This window comes from Eleginops maclovinus, chromosome 15, assembly GCF_036324505.1.
Source record: "Eleginops maclovinus isolate JMC-PN-2008 ecotype Puerto Natales chromosome 15, JC_Emac_rtc_rv5, whole genome shotgun sequence".
Lineage (NCBI taxonomy): Eukaryota > Metazoa > Chordata > Actinopteri > Perciformes > Eleginopidae > Eleginops > Eleginops maclovinus.
In genome coordinates this window covers 16,515,600-16,537,588 of record NC_086363.1, presented here as the reverse complement: position 1 = coordinate 16,537,588, position 21,989 = coordinate 16,515,600, and the positions used below count along the sequence as shown (strand labels likewise).

The window sequence follows — 21,989 nt, the reverse complement described above, 5'->3', positions numbered from 1 at the left end:
AGACAGAAGTATACTTACATTTAATAGATCAAATGATTAATCTATAATCTTTAATTACATGTTCATTATAGCAACCCTATGTGAATATTATATTAACCTATTTTGCTTTTTATTCAATATTTGTGAGAAAAATATATATATATTCTGTAATGTGTACCAAGCCAGCCACTGAGCAAAAATCGTTAATAATAAATGATTAGTCTTTAATCAAATGATCCTTGTAGGAGCAATACTTTTACATTTCTTACCTATTTCTTTATTTTTATAAAAATATTTCAGAGAAAAATAAAAGATTCAGTCAATATACTGATCGTGGTTATACCATTTATTATAATGTGCACAGGGGAAGCCACACAGCTAAATCCCTAACTTTTTTTCTCGCAAAATAGGTAGCACTAGGACTTTGGGGTCATATCACTGATCAATCACAATATCTCTATGTGAGTGTTATTTTGTTGTACCAATATGTCAAACCAAACCAAAAATCACTTTCCAGGGGCAGCATCATATTTAAAATTCCTGGTCAATTTATGCACAATCATTAAACCGGTCCTTGTTTTCCAGTGGATTTTCACGTTGAGTGGCATTGCCAAAGCCATGCAGCGATGTAGAAATGGAAGAGAGGCTTCCGTGACTGTTCACACAGCAGCGGCTGTATGCCACGGCGTGTGAAATTTCTCATCACTGACACGGCAGCTGTTCTAGGAGCCATTTGTAACAGGATAACAACACTCCCTGAGATGCTAAGGTGATAGATTTTGTCACTAGATTTTTTTTCACAAGCTAGACGCATGCAGAGAACGCAGTCGCACTGACATATAGCCATGCACACACATATAACAGTGATCCATACGCATTCTTTCTTCTAAAAAATGGAAAAGTTATGGTTATAAGTGACTCGTTCTGTTATGTAAGTTATATGAAATGAGCACCAGTATTGTTGGTCTGATGTTCTGTTGTTGTTAGTGTGAAGGGGTAGCATTTCAACAACACGATAATGAACCTCATTATGTTTTCGCTACATGCAGCCTCTCTCTGGCTCTTCCACTCATATTACTCTGTATGGAGAAATGCAGGAGTAGAAGAAAGATAATACAATAGAGTGGTGCAGTGATGATGTATATGTGTAGGCCAACCTGGAGGTTAGCGTCTCAACGGGTCCCTCTACAAAAACCAATGGGATTTTTCCACTGGATTTTTCTAAATATTGCAGAAAATAAGATCTGTAGCAAACATAGCTTTAAGATATTCACACATTTTGTTCAGCAGGGTAATCTCCTACTTTTATGATTTTTCAAGTAGAAAACAAACCACATCATCGTAGCATTGCAGCGCATCATCACCGCTAAGCTGAAGGCGGTTAATGTTTGGTATGATCATTTTTACTAGTTTTTTCCAGTTACTTGCTAGCAACCCACCTTTTATTGAAACAAAAGCCTCAGACACGATTATTGACTGTTTTTTGTCAGAAAACTAAACGTGAAATCTCTCTAGCTTGGGTTAACCACAGACCTTGTTTCATTTTTTTAAATGCTGACTCGCTTAAGGGACCACTTAATTTTGTATTTTGAACTTGAAGGTGCTGTCATGGTTTCAGAAAAGTATGAAAAAGTATTTTTGTATTCCTTGGAGTTCTGTTATACCTACATTTTGAAATGAAACATATGAACACTTTACTCCTGGTTTTTGCTTTAGAAGAGAAGCAATATGAAGAGGAGAAAGGACGGCCTTGCTGTAGATTGGAAGGATTGTTGTGACACTGGCCCACACACACACACACACACACACACACACACACACAGATGCTGACCTGAATGTAGATGAATGGATGGATTCCGCTCGGTTGCGTCTCGCTTGCATAGCCTCAAGGCTTTTACTGATGACGGGTGTGTGTCTGTTTGTGGATGTGAGTGCGCACCGCAGACCGTCCAGCAGCACTGACTGTGAGACTCCCCAGACAGAAAGACAGACAGACAGACAGACAGACAGACAGACAGACAGACAGACAGACAGACAGACAGACAGACAGACAGACAGACAGACAGACAGACAGACAGACAGACAGACAGACAGACAGACAGACAGACAGACAGACAGACAGACAGACAGACAAATTGATAGGAAGGTAAATGGTGCGACAGACAGACACTGACATCATCTGGTCAACAGCCTGTTTATGTGAGGAGAACATACGGCGCCTGATCACAGGAGACAAAGACTGACAGAACAGATAGAGATGCGTCGAAATAGAAAATTAGTTTTAATTACTTGAAAATGCTTCTGTAATAATACAGATAGATGTGCCCTACACTGGCTGACTCCTGCTAATATGCCCTGATGCTGTGCTACATATCGACTCCAATACAAACACAGTTCAGATAAATAAACTGTTTTCCAATGTTCTGTTCTTTATTGCGTCAGGCAATAAGTAATGTTGTACATTTCAGGTACAATGTGCTTAGAGACGAGATACTCAAAATCTTCTAAAAAACAATACTTATACAATAGTACATGGTAATTGTACAATGTTCCAAATATCAAGGCAGGTAAAACTTTATCTCATTTTTAGATCACTAAATGTTTCAAGTCCACTTACAGAACAAAGATACGTCCATATCCTTTTTAGATCAAAATCTACATCCCACATTGTTTCCTAACTTTCTTACACATGGACCCAACAATTAGATAAATGAAGATACATTAACATGCGTACTAGTTATTAAGAAAGAGTTGGTTAAAACATAACCTTAGTCCTGAAATATTCGCTATTTGACAGAGATGTATTCTAGAAGCAATTATAGCCTCAGAATATATTCAGTACAACATGTAACAGAAACGATGTGGAGATACAAATTTGCCAAACTAGCTTTATCATAATGGGATTTTACTGAAAGTCATTTAATAATTTTGCTCTCTGAGAAAGGGGATGGGTTGGATGAATCAGCCTTTTTTTCCCCTCAACTTTTCTAAAGCTTAAATTTTATTGAATAAATTAATTGATTCCCCTTCGAATTGGAGACTGGCCTTATAACACTACACCATTGTCTTACTAAACGTCACTCTCGCTTTCTCTTTCCAAACTCCTTTTGCTTCTTTTTCTCTCCCATTTTTCTCTTCATCCACTACCTCTCACCTCCCTTCCTCTCTGTCGGGGTTGGCTCGCGGCTGCCATACACTAATAATAGCATCTGTCATCTCCGAAGCTCCCATGCCATTCTCTATCGCTGTCACAACACAGGCACACACACACAGGGCTACACACTATGTCTCCTAAAAGGCAAGAAATTCTGTTTATGTGCTTTATAAAACATAAAACACAAGACTTCTTTTTTAAAGTTGCTCGAATATACAAACAATCCCGACACTTTGCTTGGAAGATTTGAGTCAAATGGTAATGATAAACTCCGAACAAAATGACTCACTTATTATGACTTGTTTACAATGTTTGGAAAACAGAGCGGGAGGGGAATCTGACACAGAGTAAGCAGACTGTAATTTTCACAAAGACAAGCAGGTTTTTCTTCGCTGTGAATGTTTTACCGTCATTCCGAGCAATTAACCAAAGTGTTAATTGTGTCTACAGTATTTCGAGGTGCATCGGAAATGAGCTGCTACAGAAAAAACAGACACACAAATGCTCTTAGAGAGGCAGAACAGAGGGAGGTAACAAAGAATCGATGAATTATTTTTGACCTATCAGCTACTCTCTAACCTCTTTGCAATGTCTTGCTGTTGACCTTGAAGCTGTAATGTAATTATTAGCCAACTTTCAGAAAGTCTCACCAATGCTGCTGCACAGTGAAAAGAGGAAATGGAAAGGTACTGAGTGCCTTTGGATGCACAAAGTAAGATAATAGGGTCTGTTCTGGTGGGAAATGATAATCTGATGAAGCTGTGTATAACCATTAGCACATCTCTTTGACAATAAATCAGTTATCATGGTTGAGTAGTGACGGCCAAAAAGCTATTAGTCTCACTGTGCAGGTTAAATCCCAAGATGCATTAGGGTGATACTGAGGTTGACCTTCAACTGGTTAACAAGGGTTCAAGCCACCGTGTCAGCAAAGACCCACCCATGAGAGGGACGCCGAATCCCCATCAGTGTGGTCTCTGACATTCAAATGGACAGAGACAAGGAAGGAGTTTCTTTACAGGAGTCTGATGACATTTCTTATATGCTTGAATAGAAAGATGAGGGCTAAACAAATTATGATTACACAATTAGACCCGACTCATGTTGTGTATGCACTCAATGTCAAGTCAGGTCGTCTTGTGTTGGTCAGAGTACTCTGTAAATAGATGTAAATCAGTGGAGTGGTACTCTTCTTACCAGCTTGTAGTGCTTTGGAGTAGGCCATTATTAGGTTAGGCTCCCTTTCTCTGTGCTCTCCTTATCTTAATATTTGCTTTCTTTGTTATTCTCTCTATGTCGTGCCTTCACAAAAAGACACAGATGGATAGTCAGATAGCAGCCATTTTTATGTATGCTGCCATTTTAAAGCACTGTGTCCATTGTCAGATAACTCTATTTCTAAGTTCAATGTGTTTCATCAAACAGCTCAATGACTTTTCTACTCTTGTTCCATTTCTTATGTTAGCATCTCTATACACTAAATAAGAACGTATAGCCAGGGACGTTTAGCTTATTTTAGCATAATGAACTCTCAGCACCTGTTCAAACTAAAACGTTTGTGCAGGTGGTACGTGGTGTTTAACGTTGGGACCCCTTTTATTTTGAATATTGTGTTTCTGTGCTTCTGCCCCCCTAATCCTGCCTCAATTTAAGTTCCCGCAACATACTTTAATGTCTCTTTTGCTTTTCCGCTTCCATTCTAATGCATAAAACGGTTTTGACACTTTCAGAAAGACAGCTATAAAGGTTTAGACACTGAATAAAAAAATAACTGAGTTTAACCTCTCATTTATTCAGATTTCTTGGGAACCAGACACTGCTATCTGTAGAAGTGCACATTATTAACAGCTCGGAGGTCACAATAGACCAAATAATTGTCTCCTATTAGTCATTCCTAAAAGTTGTGGCAGACAGCTTTTGTTCTGACATTTTGTTCTTCGCAGTTTTGTCATTTGTCCTCACTGACCCAGCTGTCAGATTATCATAACTTTACATGACCTAACTGCCTGACAGATTGAAACTTTTCTCAAAACAGCAAGACAGGAAAGCAGGACAGCTAGGGAAGAGAAACCATTAGAGCAATGAGGGCTAAAGGCTTGTTTCACACACTGAAAGCTTTGTCACGGTCCAGAAGATGGTAACTGCATCTATATGATTTGAACAGTTACATTGAAAAGCATTAGTTGAGTTGTCATAGAGTGGAGAGAAAAACACAACATGTTTAAGTTGTTTCAATTTCGTTCTTTTAAACGTAGCACCAGTACAGCATTTAAGCTGTTCATGGAGATCGATGGGACAATTTTCCCTTCATATGAACAAGCATTGAGAAAGCATTTGACTTGACCTTTAAGGCCTACAAAAACTGAACTGTAAAGTGAAAGAGAGGGTTTAGGGAAATTAGAAATAAAGTGAGCATTTTGTGCCAAACAGACCAAGTTACCCCTTCAGGCAAACATTCATCGCAGAATGGGCAGGTACCGATACGTGTCAGAATTAGATAAAGAAAGGGTAATAAAAACGTGGGTACAGTTCATCTTAATGGAATAATTCACTGCATAGCAAATTCAGATCACTGATAACTATGTAGAGCAGTAAGCTGGCAAAACTACATCTGCTATTAAAATGGCTCACAGGCCTGTTTGTGACCTTTGAATCCCCCTTGTCCCCGCCTATCTGTGTTTTAGCATGCACCTCACAGTAAGAACAAATCAGGCTGTTCTCATTCACTGTTTGTACTTCTATCTATGAAAAGCAATGCACTATAATTCTAATGTAGAACTAAACAGACAAAGTCTGCATTGGTAAATGGTTGGGGTGGATAGACCTAGGTCAAACAAACCGATTAACCGGTTAGAAAACATGTTGAATGAGGAAATGTTAAACAGTTGCACATTTAGACCCTTAACTTTAACTATTGGAAGCCAGTGTGTGAGAGATGATTAAAAGTGTTTAAGCATCTTGTAGGCAGTTTAGCTATTTCTTTGTCTGATAAAAACAACAGGCACTAGGGAGTACAAGCATGTGAATGTTTGCATGCACATTCAGACACAGTTCTTCCATACACATGCACACACGCAGGATGTCAGACATGATTGAGCAGCCATGAATGATGAATTTATGCTTAGGGAGGTTTGATGAGTCACGTAGAAGGAGATACAACATGAATAATGAACCATACAGTGGACATTAAAAGAAAACGGGAAAGTATTTGTGTGGTATTCCCTTGCCTCTCTCTTCCTTCTCCCTTCCTCCTCTGGTGATGTGAGCACGAGAAGCTTGCTGGCTGATTATAAGCTTTTTAAATGTGGCTTGGAACTGCGCATGCTGCTGTGGATTTATCTTGCCAAGCACTTTAGAGACCAGCCATTCTGGACACACCACTGGCAAAAGAAGATAAAGCGAGCAAGTCCTACCTTCTTTATCTTCTGCCTCGCTTTCAGCTTCGTCACATGGCAGAGGGTAGCCCTCTGGTCTACCTGCCAGACCTGGCAGCCAGCAGTGAGTCACGCTCTGCTTCCTGCCCTGCTTGGCTACCTTTCTGTTTCTGATTTAGATCAGAGTTGGCATCAAAAAAGGTAGAATATTGCACTGGTGAAATGCACCAGGCATGGTATTTGTTGTGCAATTGATTGATATTGTTATCACTATAACACAAAGTTACTGGACTGGCTTATTAATAGGGAAATTGCTCTATAAGTACCATTCATTAAAGCCAGTCTATACTGGCTATCCTCTTCCTCCCCCAATGCCCATAACTATTCTCCTCACCGTCCCTTCCACTCAATGGTGCCATCTGCTGTTGCGTTGTCATTTACACTCCTGATGCCAGATGGTTGTTTTGTAACCACAGATAAACCATGTTCAGGGACAGGTCTGCTTCCAATACCTCTTAAATCACAGGCTGAATGATTGTGTGCAGTCCAGGAAATCCAAACACAGCCATTCAGGATAAACAGCAGCAGGGATATCTAGTCCGCCATTCAAAGCAGGTTGCATGTCCTCTTTGTTAATCTACTGTTTGGATTGCATGTGTTGTCAAACAGAAAAGGATTACCACGCTTTAATATCCGCTCCAACACATACAGGACTCCTATATGATGCGCGGTTTATGGTTTGATCAAGTGAACCGTCTTCTTGAAAGCCATTTGAGTCAAAGGCTCATCCCCCAAAGCAAAAGCAATCTTACAGACCTTGACCGTAAACAAAGGTCACACATGTATTAATGCATTCTGATTAGGCAGCAGCAGTCACAGACAGACGCTTGCACTTTCAGCCCACTTTGTGAATGGAACTACAGACATATCGACAGCAAAATGCACCGTTGTTGGCAGTGACATCAAAATGAAATGCAATGTCAGAAAAAGAGGATTATGTTACTGCTAACTTGCACAAATATCACTGGAGGATAACTAATAATGCAATTTACTTCGCAGAGGGGTTTGTGTGGGACAGTGTGTGTGTGTGTGTGTGTGTGTGTGTGTGTGTGTGTGTGTGTGTGTGTGTGTGTGTGTGTGTGTGTGTGTGTGTGTGTGTGTGTGTGTGTGTGTGTGTGTGTGTGTGTGTGTGTGTGTGTGTGTGTGTGTGTGTGTGTGTGTGTGTGTGTGTGTGTGTGTGTGTGTGTCAAATCCTGGAGGCTTGGAAGCAGCAGTGCGCTGGCTAAGTTTCTGTTGCTGCCTGGCATGTCACTGAGGGTTTTTGTAAGAGTATATGCAGGGTCCGTCTTTCTCATGCACACACACACACACACACACACACACACACACACACACACACACACACACACACACACACACACACACACACACACACACACACACACTCAGTAAATAACCCTGTGATGGATTACACATATATTCCCTTTCTCTCTCTCTCTCTGCTTCTCCGGATAATGAAGTAGCATCTTAGCTATGCCTTGATGAAGCAATGTAAACAGTGACCGTCAGTGCCATCACACCAAGGTCCTGCTCGTGTGTTCCTCCAAACGCTTGACTGCGTATGACATTGTTAGCAAAGGGATGCATTAGTTAGGGAAGGAATTACTTAAAGGTGCTTTATTGTGCACATTTTCAGGTTGCTATCTGTATTTATTGCCCCTACTGAGACATGTTTCCATGCTTTAATGTTCAAAACGATCTTTATTTTTCTACTGCAACACCCTCTATCTGAAAGCAGCGCCCAGTCTGCTCTGATTGGTTAGCTGGCCGGCTCTTTTAGGACTGTTCAGAAACTTAAAGATGTCCCGATGTCACTATGCTGCGGAAATAAACAAAGTCCAATGGAGGCGTTTCAGGCAGGGGATTTGGGATTTAAGCCTTTGCAGACCATTTACATGCACATAAACCTATGAAAACACACTGCATTAAAGGGGAAAAAATCAAAACCCAAAACATTAAACTGACATCTTGTGCCAAAGTGGAATGAGGGAACCTTAAAGACAAATTATTGTTTGAGAAAAACAATCAAATGTAAGTGCTTTGAAAGGCAATTGAAATTCCGACTGACCTCTGAAACCTGTGCTTGTACGCTGTGGAGATGAATAGCCAATAGAAAACCTGCTACATATTGTTGACAACATTAGACACAGTGTTCTGTATGACCCTTAAGCGGGAAGCGGTGACCTTGTAGGCTTTATGAATGGAAACAATAATCGACATTACACCATCTATTCTCCTAGCTGTACTATTTTATTATATTCTCTGATTTTCCACTTGTTTGTTCAGCGGTCACCGAGCAGCTACGGTGAGGAATTCATTTTTCTTTCAGTCCTGCAGGTAATGAAAAACATTTATCCACGGGGCAAAATGATATTGAACCATCCATATTGCTTAGGGCGGGGGAGTCGATGCACAAATGAGCTCTGAGGCTCTATGGGTTTTTTGTGTGTGTGTGTCTGTGTGTGTGTGTGTGTGTGTGTCTGTGTGTGTGTGTGTGTGTGTGTGTGTGTGTGTGTGTGTGTGTGTGTGTGTGTGTGTGTGTGTGTGTTTTCTCATGTGTCTCTGGACTATGGCAGCAGCAGGGAGAACCGAAAGATACAGAGAGGGATTGATGTGGAATCTGACACCATCAGTGGAAAATACAGGTACACACGACAGAGCCTGGAATCGCCATGGCAGCGGTCCAATACAGGCATTATGGGACAGTGAGCGCAATGGATGATCACACACCGGGTCATGTCCTGGGAGATAGGGAGGATGAGGAGAGGGTCAGTTTTCCAGTTTGTTGTAGGGTCTTCATCATGTTATTTAATCAAGATTGAATTGCAGAACTAAACCTTTAAAGTTATAATGCAGTACTTCATTTATTTATGGTATATATCAAACCCATTTTGGTTCTGTAAACATGACTTTGTATGGTTGATATCATTTTTACAGCCTTTCCTGTGTAAAAAAAAAGCTGATTCAGGGATTGATGTGAAGACAACATTTAGATAAAAGTTTGGTACGATGATTTTTTTTAACGTAATAAAAACATATACTTTTCTTTAGTAGAGGAAAACATCAGCTGCTTACTAGCACTATAAACCCTTCTTTTTTGTTTAGGTTTAAACAAGTCTTCTAATGAATCTTCAAAAGTCTTCGTCATATCTGATGATATCACCCTAGAATATATATTATATGTTTATGTATTTCTATAAAGTGGCCATCAGATTAAGAAGTTTGTTTAGATCACTTTTTAATAAAACTAAACTACATTATTTACTGCAACATTAGTTTTTTGGCAATATGGTTATATAAATATAATAGATAGTGCTGTTTGAGCATACTGTAAGAAGTGTGCGTGCAAATGACAAAGAAAACGGGTTTATCACGGCAGTCAACAATTATTTGGAAAGGATGAATGTCAAATAAAAACATGTTTAGTAGTTTGGAAATGTTTACATCTTTGAGACTCTGGAGTCATTGGAAATGTTTAAATCAATAAAACAATCTTACAAACCACTATTGGAATCGTCTTCTACAAATAGTATAATAATAATGTTAGCATAGTCTGATCTTTGTCTGCAGCTGTGTAGATATGCCAGCCTTAATCAGAATGAACAAACATGCAGAAGAAGCGCTGCATCATCCATACGTTGATGGAGCTTCCAACTATTGAGTACAGCTAATCCAGAGAGTATATAAACCTGACTCATATTGCTTTATTACAGCAGGGCGTCTCAGTGTGTGTGGGAGGGACGCCGCCTTTTACTTACATCATCATGATGCTGCATGAATTGCTTCCTGTAGTCTCAGATCACTTACACTCATAGAGGCTCATATCTACCATTTTGATACTTTTCTCTGTACTTAGATATCAGAGTAATCCAGTTTCATGCAATCTGCAGCTGCGTAAACTGAAACACACTGTGCGTACAGTAAACAAATCTTCATCGCGTTTAAATCCTGACCCTCAGCAGCTCATCACTGGAAGCTTTTAAGCCTCAAGATGTCGGTTCAGCTTAACTGTTATCAACTGCAGGCAGGGTGACCAAACACGAATTCTGAATCGAACATTTGCTGTGAAATAACTGAAGATATTTTGCAACCGAGTCATTTGTCGCCTGTTATTGATGAGCTGTTGAATCACTGCCTTGTGCTGTTTTTCGCGGCGTTATTCATCTGTTCTCTGATCTTGTTCTGTCAGTGTGGGATGGCCTTGTTTGATGGTGACTTTCTATTTCGCGCTCCCTGTTTTCATCCCTCTTCCCCTCTCTCCGTTTCTGGATCAGCACCAGTGGCAGCTTGCAGCCCACTTACGAAGGCTTTAATGTTCCATTTACAGGCAGCATGTTTGGGTCCTGTGGTTCTGGGTTAGGGTATCTCTCCTAGTTGACACAGACAAGGACATTAGCCTTTATTAAACCAGCTGTGCCTGTCCGCTCTGCTCCTCCCTCAGTGGACACAAAGAGTCTGGCATTCAGCCTGTCCTTTGAAGGCCGACCCCAAATGACCATAACGGCCAATTCAGGACACGAGTAAGACCTCATGGTGACGTTAGCGGGCTAATAGCCGTAGCTGTAAAGGTGAGAAACAAGACTTTGGTCGCATGTTTCCCGTGCTTGACAGCTGCTTCCATTCCTCTGATGGAAGAATTTCACAGCCTCCTCACCCTGCCCCACTTTCCCTCTTTCTTCTCTCCGTCTTTACGTAACAAAATGTTTCATAACTTGGCAGATTGTCGAAAATCCGCAGTGGCTTTCTCTCACCCTCCCATCGTCGACATCTCCCCCCCCCCTCCCCGCCCGCATCCTTTCCCTGGCACCTTTACTCCCCTTCCTCTCCTCGAACTCTACCATCGCGCTCTGTCCCGCCGCTCTTCCCCCTCTTCCTCCGGGCTGTGTGCTGATGAGCTAAAGCGGGGCCATAAGGGGGCAGGAAGCCACGTTGCATTTGTGCAGAAAACGTCCTGTTCACCGTAGCAGCTTCACGCAAGCTCCCCCTCCCAAACCCCCTCTCCCGAGGGGGCTTCCTTCCTCAAATTAGTTTGGCTTTTCAGAACAGAAGGCCAGATGGGGATAGCTGTCACACTCCTTCTAACACGTATCCTGTCAAACTCATTTAAGTCTCCTCCATTTCTTTCTTTCTAGTTTCACTTTTCTGTCTGTTTTCATCTATTACCTCGTTTTCTCCCTCTCTACCACCCCCCCCCCCCTTCTTTTCTGTCTGTTAACTCCTCAATGCAGTCTGATCGCTTTGCCACTGCAGCAGAATTTGCATGGGTGGGACCTAAATGGAGACGGGAGGCGGTGCAACCCTAACTGACTCTCACCGTCTTACCCCGTCTCATTTATCCTCCTCCACTTCTTACTTTCCCTCCCTCATCTTTATCTCTTTTTATCTCCCATCCTCTGCACTCTCTCCGCTCTCATTAGGATTCATGGCCTTCACTTCCCCTCCGTCTTGACTCCAGACAGTTTGTGCGTGATGGGGCGGGTTAGTTATTTTAAATACACTGGGGCTGCGTCCTCGCCCTTTTGTCTGCAGCGCTCACGAACAAGGACACAGTGTAAAACTGTCTCGTACCGCCTGGAACAAAAACACACGTGCTTCCGAAACCTGCTCGTTTAAACGGCTGAATATATTTCCAAACTGTTTTTAAAGTTCTGGATGGTTTTAAGTTGCTATAATCCACTTTTTTATACATTAATTATAGATGAAACGTGTGTTCTTAAGTGAAATGGGTTGCTTTTAGTGAATTAACCGCAGACACGAATCAACTTACCGTGCTGTTTCCCTCAGGCGTTTTACCAAAGTTTCGCAGGTATTATGCAACCTACAAATAAATTGTCATGATTCAGTCTTACAGATTTTGTTTACATCATTTCTAGATGCTAATAATCTCAGTGTTTACTAGCTTTCCAGCAACAAACAGCAGACAGAAAGTAAGCAACTACCTATGGAGTAGCTATAGCTAATAATTTAGCAGCTAAAGTTGAGGAGGAGACCAAAACCAAGCTAAAAGATACAGTGTATTTATGACTTAAATTCACAAGTGGCCAGAAACAAAACTACAAATGAATGTTAATGTGTTGCTTCATGACAATTGGATGTGTTAATAGGCAAGTGTTTACCTTAAAAGCTGATTAAATGTGAAAATGGTGTTTACAATTTGTTCTTACAGTCCAAAAGTGCCCCAAAAAAAGAGCCTCTTACTCATACGACGTGACTTCCCTACATCTGATTATTTAATGAGAATTTTCAGTACAAGCACCATGTGTTGACTTTCGCTGGTCGATGAAATATTAAAATGAAAAAGGTACATTTCCTCTGAGCTCATTCGTATGATTTAATAAAGTCATGCTTGCAGCGTTCACTGAAAATAAGCAAACTAAATCCAAAGAGGCAACACAAAGCTCACGTGATATTCACCGCTTCTGTCATACTTAAAATGTGTTTAATTTCTAGCTTAAATACATAAAACCCATGACTGAGTTGTTTTTTGAGATAAGCAACAGAAAATTAATCAAATAATCAAACAGATTGGAAAATCTCCCCCGCTTTATTCCATTTCCCTGATGAAGGCTGTTACTGAAGTCCTCAGAGAGCCGCCTCGCTCAGCTTCGATTACCCGCTGGCTCTAAGAATTTTTAGTGGAGAGGTCAAGTGGAAGGTCACATCTAATGAATCACTCGGCATCTGACGGTCGCCCACAGGGTTCACAGTGTTCGGTAGACGAGGGTCCGAGCAGGGGCTCAGCGGTCGCAGTGTTAGCCTCTGACCCTGTGTACATGTAGCTCGGGATGCAGAGAGGACATCAGATCTTGTACTTGAGTAAAAGTAGAAGTACCAGAGTATAGGAATTCTCTTAAACAAGTAAAAGTCTAACAATCAATATGTACTCAAGTAAACTGTATGAGCAATGACTAAGTAGCGACAGTAAAAGAACTCATTGTGCAGTATCAGAATAATATATCTGAAATGTTTTATAATTAATGATCATCAAAGTGTTCTCAGAGCTGGTAAAGGTGCAGCTAGTTTGAATGGCTTTGTATACTGCAGGGTAGCTGCTGGATTTACTCCAGGTGAACTACAGTCTGATTTAAGGGCTGATTATATTTACCATCATTAATCCAAAGAAGTACTTTTACTTAAGTGAAGAAATATTCAGTGATGAGTCTTTGAATCAAAAGTTGACTTAATTAGAAGTATAAAAATAGTTTAAGTAGAAGTATAAAGTAGAGGATGGAAATACTCCAGTAAAGTACAAATACCTCAAAACTGTACATGAATGTGACAGACTGGAATTTGATGTGACAGGCTTCTATGAGATTATCTAAACCATCGTGCACTATGGATGGTTATGCAAACATACACACACCAAACCACAGACCAATGACAACATTAGTAAAGGTAGAGCCTTAAATGCATTAGATGAGAATAGAAAATCAAAGTCCCCTTAATTACTGCAGGTACTGAGTGTCCATTGATCTTTAATGCAAATGATTCATTATTTTCCTGAACAGCACCATCTGTTTTCATTGATCTTCCCTTCTCACTGCAGTCTACCAACATTTAGAAGAATCTAATGGTTGAGGTTATATTCATGAATCATGGCCTGCATTAATTCTTTAATCTAAAGCTCTTATACCCAGTGAATCATTGTAAGGGTTAGATAGATAGAATCGGAGGATGAAACCCTCTTTATTGGTCACATACATGCACACAGCAGAGCACACACAGTGAAATGTGTCCTCTGCATTTAACCCATCCTAGTACTAGGAGCAGTGGTGCAGCGCCCGGGGAGCAATGGGAGGGGGGCACCACAGCAGGGCTAGGAGGTGAACTGGGACCTCTCCAAGTAGCAGTCCACTTTCCTTATTTCAAGTCTGTTCGGGGACTTGAACCGGCGACCCTACGATTCCAGTCCAAGCCCCTACTGACTGAGCCACTGCTGGACTGGGTTATAACAAATTACATGTTTTGGATGTGTAGAGGTTCCCTTGAGGGCTCAAGCGTATTACTCTGAGTTTATTTAAACCCAATAACAGTCAAACTACTGGAAATAAATACACAATGCATCAGTTTCTAAATTCAGAACCAAACTTGATCGTTTAAAGGAGCTTTACTTATCTTTGTACTTTCTTCTTTTTCCCATCCCAGTTCTTCCCATACGGCGACGCATCCAAGTTCGCCCAGCACGCCTTCAGGACCTTCGACAAGAACAGCGACGGCACCATCGACTTCAGAGAGTTCATCTGCGCGCTGTCCATCACATCACGAGGCAGCTTCGAGCAGAAGCTCAACTGGGCCTTCAACATGTACGACCTGGACGGAGACGGCAAGATCACACGGGTGGAGATGCTGGAGATCATCGAGGTAACACAGCAGAGATATACATTTAATACTAGTGATTTTGTTTCAGTGGAACACAAGTGAACATGAGAAGTGAACAGAACGTAAGTCAAGGAAAGCAGAGCAGGGTGGATCCAAATGCAGGACACTTCACAGGAAGGCTAAACAGAAATATACCTTTTATTCCAGGAATCCAGGGCAAGGCAAAACCAAACAGAACTTTGTAAGAGTCAACATAAAATGATTTGACAAAGACCAACAGGAGGCCAGGACTAAAATACAAGCAGAACTAATTACACGGCTGGAGAGGACAGGCAAACAAGAGGGCAGCAGGTGAAAGGAATCAAACAATCACACAAGTGGGAAAGATAGGAAGTAAAAACAGACACAACAGTAGAAAGACTTTTCAAAACAAAACAGGAAACACAAAGACAGATCATGACAATAAGGGGAAATACAATATATATCATTATATTGTTCATATAACTATATTGTTTTGAGTCCCAGGAAGAATGAGGGGTTTCAAATCAATTTTAATTAAACTCAAATTCAGTGTAAACACACTGGAGGTAATAAATACAGAAAATAAATGAGGAAATATTTTTTAGCTGGTAAACCACATACTTAAAAAGTAATTCAATTAAAAAATAAATATAATACAAAATCCATGATTTCCTCTCTGTCTACATAATATCCTGTATATTCATAAGTCAAACATATTTCTAAATAATAAATAAATATGTGTTTGGGTGTCTGACGTGGTGGGATGAATACCACTATTTGATATGTAATATCCCTTTTATTAGGTAAAAACATTTGGATCTTTGACTAAGTGACACGTTTTGAATTTTGAACAGCCATATTGTTAAAATAGTCATTATTATAAATAGTTTTCATATACTGTATCATTATCTTGAAAGGCCTCAGTTACAGTAAGTAGCATCCCTGTGTTTACTGGCAACAGGGTTTTATTTTACAACAAACACAATCATAGTTTTTGAAGGAATATCACGGCATACTTGGGAAATAATCCGTTGGCAGCAGTGCTATGTTGCCTCATGCCTTGTGTGAACTGCTGAGTGACAGAGAAGCAGCACTTGATTTTTTCCTGAAGTCAAAGGTTATACAGCCGAGTTCTGAGCCTGCAGGGCAGACACACATTATTCATGAACACAAATATATTATGAAACAAGCAACAATGAGGCAGAGGTGCATGTTCTGAGCAGCAGACTCATCTAGAATTGATGGTGCTGTGTCTCTGCCTCAAGGAGAGGAGTACATTCAGGCAGCAATAAACACAAGAATCTGTGTGTCCGCATCACTTCTATTCATGATGCTGAAACCTCTGTGCCTCATGTAACCAGATTTAAGGTTAGATTTATTAACAAAGGGTTATTTCTGAGCTACATCATTAACAATTTGAACAAATTAGAAGACATTTGAATAAAAACAGGGAACTAAATAATGACTTTACAGAATATCCAAGCATGTAAATAATCCTGGAGCGGGTGTGGCGAATGGGGTTACTTGGTGTCTACTAATCAAAGAGTCCCTGGTTCAATGTCCATAACCTGCAGTCAACATGTTAGGCCAAGATATTTAACCCCAAATTGCTCCCATAGGTCCACGTTATTTAAACTTGTGGTTGCTTTGGATATTAGTGTCAGCGAATCGGCTTCCTATTCCATCTCTGCGAGTGGGACCCAGGTACCCCTCGAAAACACACCTGTTTGCTATCCTGGCTCCTAAATGGTGGAATGAGCTCCCCATTGACATCAGGACAGCAGAAACTCTGCATATCTTCCGTCGCAAACTGAAACGCATCTGTTTCGATTGTATCTTGGCAGTTAAATTCTTGTAAAAAAAGAAAAGAGCACTTTATAGAGTTAGCTTAGGCTTTGTAAGAAATTCCCCAGCTCTGACAATGGTATGCCTTACTGAACTGAATATATCTGCACTTTGAATCGCTATGGTTTTTCACTTATTGTAAGTTGCTTTGGATAAAAGCGTCAGCCAAATTAAATGTAATGAAACTGTAATGTAATGTGAATGAATCAATAAATAATGCACTCAATAACAGAGCAGCAACAACCACTCCTGTACAAAGCAAAAACCTTAAATATATTTGAAGCATGTGTTGAAACTTGCGGATGAATCTAGCATATGTGAGAGGACATCAATAAAAGAGAAATAGAATTGCTGAACTGTAGCTACTGTGCATCACTATTGTAATTTGTAATAGACACACCAGGGCATCACAGAAATATAGAGCCGCTGACAGCTTATCCAGCTGTGCTCCATCTGTGCTGCCGACACCAGAAACCAACACCTGGTTTCAACACGTTGAATCTCTCAGGGAAAGACATGAATGAAGGAAACCTGGATGCATTAAGAGACTTAAGATGGACTGTCTCTAAAATACAAGGATTCTTTTATAATAGATAATGAAGCAAATCATCTCAAGCAGTGAGGCAATTCCACTATTCTATAGGATTAGCTCAAATACACCCCAGTTATGATCCAAATGTGTTTATGATTTGTAGTAACACTGGACATTAATGCAGTTTTTTCATACAATTGAATATCAACTTTTTTTCCAATCATTAGTGCATTACTTTTGCTGACTCTTTCAGTTGTTTAATGATCACTTTCAGCTAAACATTAAAATATGTTATCCATTATTTTTAGCAATATTTCAGTTAATATTCCATGAGGCTTAATTATAGCTCATTCTTTTCAATGTTTATCCATTATTTTTGTTGTCTTTTTCATTTTTATCCAATACTTTTAACTAATTAAAAGAATGTTGCTCTTTAATTTTAACTCATCATATATGAATTGTTTTCCTATTACTTTATGTTTGATTATTGAAATCTTTATCCATAACTTGAAGCTTATTATTTCACTTGTTTTCCAATACTTTAAGCTAACCCTATCAACAACTCTTTCACATTATTTTTAGCTCTACTTAACTTTTTCTCACCTTCTCCCCCTGCAGGCGATCTACAAGATGGTGGGCACGGTGATCATGATGAAGATGAACGAGGACGGCTTGACGCCCGAGCAGCGAGTGGACAAGATCTTCTCCAAGATGGACAAGAACAACGACGACCAGATCTCGCTGGACGAGTTCAAAGAGGCGGCCAAGAGCGACCCGTCCATCGTACTACTGCTGCAGTGCGACCTCCAGAAATAGGCCGGAGGACGAGCGGAGCGGGCAGCTCCACCAGCCGCCACGGACTGCACAGAAAGAATTTCATGTTCCATTCAGTTTGCAGCTATTTCCACTGAAAAAAAATTATATATATGCTTGGACTACCTTTCAATGGATCTGCTTCTTGTGTTTGAAACACTCGTGTGCATGAGAATGTTATTTGCTATAAAAAAAGATCTACACACAACAAACAAACAGTGCAAGGGCACACCACACACACACACACACACACACACACACACACACACACACCTCACGACATATGAACACCTCGCACAAATAATATATATATAGATATATAAATATGAATATATATTTAAATTATTTAAAGATCAACTGCCAAAATGTGAAGTGTGCAAAGTATTTTCCATACAGTTTCATTTTACTGGAGCTTGCGCATCATGGATGTGCCACGTTGAATTTGCCGCTACTCTATTTATTATTCCGAGTTTACTGACGCTAGCTGTATGTGTTTCATAATACCGAGTAATGTCGACTGAACCAAATTCCTCTGATAATGTATCTGCCTCCAATAACACCCGATCCGTCCTCTCGAAATATTATCTCTATTAGAAGAGATGGATTATAGCGTATGTCCAAATTTTCCTTCCGAAACACACCTGTTCTGTCGGTAAAAAGATGTAAATGTAGTTAATTTGCATGCCTTTAGGTTCTGCCTTTAAAAAATATCCAAATTTTGCATCCTGTAAACGACGACAGAAAGCCTTACCGAAGCAGCGCAAGACACTTAGGAGAAAAGATTTGTACTGAATAGCGAGCAAAGTAACATTGCAGTAGGTCCTTCTACAAGGAAAGGGTGTCAATTCTGTGATTTGTCAAGGTGTTTCCTTTGGACTGCTTTAACTGTGGGAGCATGTTTCCTTGTAAAATAGCTGTAGTATATGTTGCTAAGAACTAAAAACCCTGCCCCTGTGCATTTCAACTCACTCTCATTACAAATAAGTAGAAGTTGGATGCAGAGGAACCAGTATTGGCGGGAAAAAAGAAACTAAAGTGAAGCGAGATCAAACATGTCCATCAGGATTCCCTGGAGAACGAATGAAGCGTCTCAGCTGGAGATAATTGGATTAGAAAGAAGAATTCATCTATAGTGGGAGAGCATTGTTATCAAACCTACCATCACATCCACTTATTTTCCAATTAGCCTGCAGGTTGCATATCAAGAAGACAAATCCAGAGGAGTTCTTTTAGAGCGTTAACGAATGGAAGACATAAGGCCCGTGCAGCATTTTCCTGTTCGTCTTTTTTCAGTGGAAGTAAATGAAGTAGTGAGAGGAGCAGTGAATGTTTTTTCATTGTATCTAGTAGAGGACAGCCCTTCCTGTGAAGCCATCTGTTTAGTAAGTTGGACAATTCTCCCTCCCCAGACCCTCGAAGTAATTCTCTCTTACCAATCAGTCAATCTTTTTGTACTTTTTTACTCCCTTCTCTCACACATTGTACACATACTCAGACATTCGAAATGTAGAGAAGTTCAGGGGAGTGTGGTGCCTCCTGCAAATGATTTGGAAATAACCACGTTTACCTGGCCCCGTCTGAAAGCACCGCAGACACATTCCAACATGCATCAACACTAGCAGTGGAGGCTAAAGCCGATGTGATGTGTCGTAATAAACAGTATTACAATAAAGATTGAGCATACCAGTCCATCGTCGTCTCTCGGAAATGTCCCTTTGTATTCTGAACTTCTTTACATAAACATCTTTTGGCCAAACAATGTTTTTAATTCCAACTCTGTTATAACTATTATTGCTATCAAGATACCAAATGTAAGCAAAAGCAAACGTGTACAAGGATTCTTTTGTAGCATGTATTGTGTCCCTGACGACATGGCTGCACTACTCCCTGTGTTGTGATTTAATCTAATAAAAGGAACTCTATGGGCTCTTGTCTTGTCTCTTAACTCAGCAAACCATCCCCTCAAGCAGCATCAGGGCTTTTTCCCAAATGTGGTTACTTGAAGTACCCTGACATTTCTATTAGTGAAAAAATGTGCTCATATTAGTAGATTTCAGTAAAGTAACGCTAGAAAAGATGGATATTCATTTCATACGTTACATTTTAATGGCTTAGTTTGGTTTTGTCAAGTACACTATGATTTTCAGCTATTTTTATCAACAATTGATCCAACTTAATATTTCAACTGTTTATATTTCAATCAGGAGGGACTTCATATTCGGCTTAGAGAACATTTATTGACACATATGCTATATGATATCAATGTTAATTGTCTTTGGAGATTACACACAGATCCTGATATCCTATATCCTCAGGAGGAGATGCAACCGTGAGTATAATAGGAACCCCCCCCCCCCCTAGATATTGGTGGTGATGTTGAAGATCTGGATTTGAGGAAATGGGAACAGGATTCTGAAGATCAGATTGATGATAGTGGGACGAAGAAGATGCTGAAGGACTGGATTTGATGAGGAGAAGGGATGAAGAGGAGGTGTGATGGGGTTTTTGGATTAGCTCTCCTGGGCACCCGAAATAATGACGGCAAGTAGATGGGGTGGTGGCTGGCTGCAGCATAAACACCTGGAATCACAGCTGACAGAGGGAAATAGGAGAGCGATTTTAAAGTAAGACTGCAGCACTATGATTGGCTGCTGAGATGGTGGTGAAATGTAATTGGTTAAAAGAGAACGCCCATGATGAGCTGATTAGTGCAGCTGTGGAGTGAATGAACGTAAAGCCTGTCTTCCTGCTTGAGAAAATGTTTATCCATTACTTCTTGCTAACTATTTCAATTGTTGGTTTACAATTTTGGCAAATCATTTCTTAAATATTCAGTATGTATGGCTCATTAATGCAATTGTTTATTACTTTAAACTCATATCAACTGTTTTTCCTTTCTACCTTTAATCAATGTACTTTAGGCTAATTATTTTTGTTGTTTATCCAGTACATTTAGCTTACGTATTTCAGCTGTTTATTATTTATTTGATGCTAACTCTAAATAGGGTAAACTATTTTTATCCATTACTTATATCTATTTCAAGTTTTAATCTGTTAAATTTCTGTCTATTTCAGCAGGCTATTCTAAGCTAATTGTATCAACTGTTGTTATCCTGGTAGCCTACTTTAAACTAGCTATTTCAACTGTATATGTATTAGGCTACTGTAGCTAACTCCATAAACTGTACATTTTCCGTCACTTTTAGCTTACTATTTTGTCTGTTTCTTGTTTATTTTAAGCTAATTCTATCAAATGTTTATCAATTACTTAAAGCTAACTATTTAAGCTGTTTATTTCAAGCTAAGTCTATCAACAGTTTTCTGTTACTTCCCCAACACGTCTCACTTGACAACTACATTCCATACAAACTTTCTGGCACTACATTACACACTTATAGTCGATTACAACTGTTCGTTACAAAGTGTTAAATATCTAATCCTTAAGAAATGAATCATCCTCCGATTGGTTGTCACTACACTTTCATTTCTAAAATCATGCCCCCATACCGCCACCAGATGTCACTGTCGAGACGCAGTAGTTGTCTAAATTAACAGTATATTCTTTTCATCCCTCTATGGAAATATCATTTGGTATTGGTTTTTGGGTTTACTTTGGAAGAAACCCTAACAAATGGGCCACTTTACATAAAATCCCTTCAGTGTAAAAGGGTTCACTTGGAGGCTAGTGTCCTCACCATACACAGAAACCTAAAACCCCAAGGGACGGCAACATCACAAGCTGTTTGGTGCACAGGCAAAGGAGGAATCAGGTGACTCCCAAACTCCTGTGGAAATGAGAAAAATGTTTGCACTGTCTTACTGATCTGAATGGGTCCACACAGAGGACAGTGTCTAAATATCACAGTATACAAGAAGGGAGGCGACAGGAGCA

General features: G+C 40.0%; 1 protein-coding gene across 1 annotated transcript in view; it reads left to right on the top strand.

The window, feature by feature from the left end:
- Positions 1 to 20,023, top strand: part of vsnl1a (visinin-like 1a) — a 31,844-nt gene extending 11,821 nt beyond the window's left edge. The window contains exons 3-4 of the mRNA XM_063902824.1: positions 14,713 to 14,928; positions 17,903 to 20,023. Coding sequence (XP_063758894.1) covers positions 14,713 to 14,928; positions 17,903 to 18,100 — 414 coding nt within the window. The 3' untranslated portion in view covers positions 18,101 to 20,023. The remainder of the gene's footprint in view (positions 1 to 14,712; positions 14,929 to 17,902) is intronic.
- Positions 20,024 to 21,989: the final 1,966 nt, after the last annotated feature.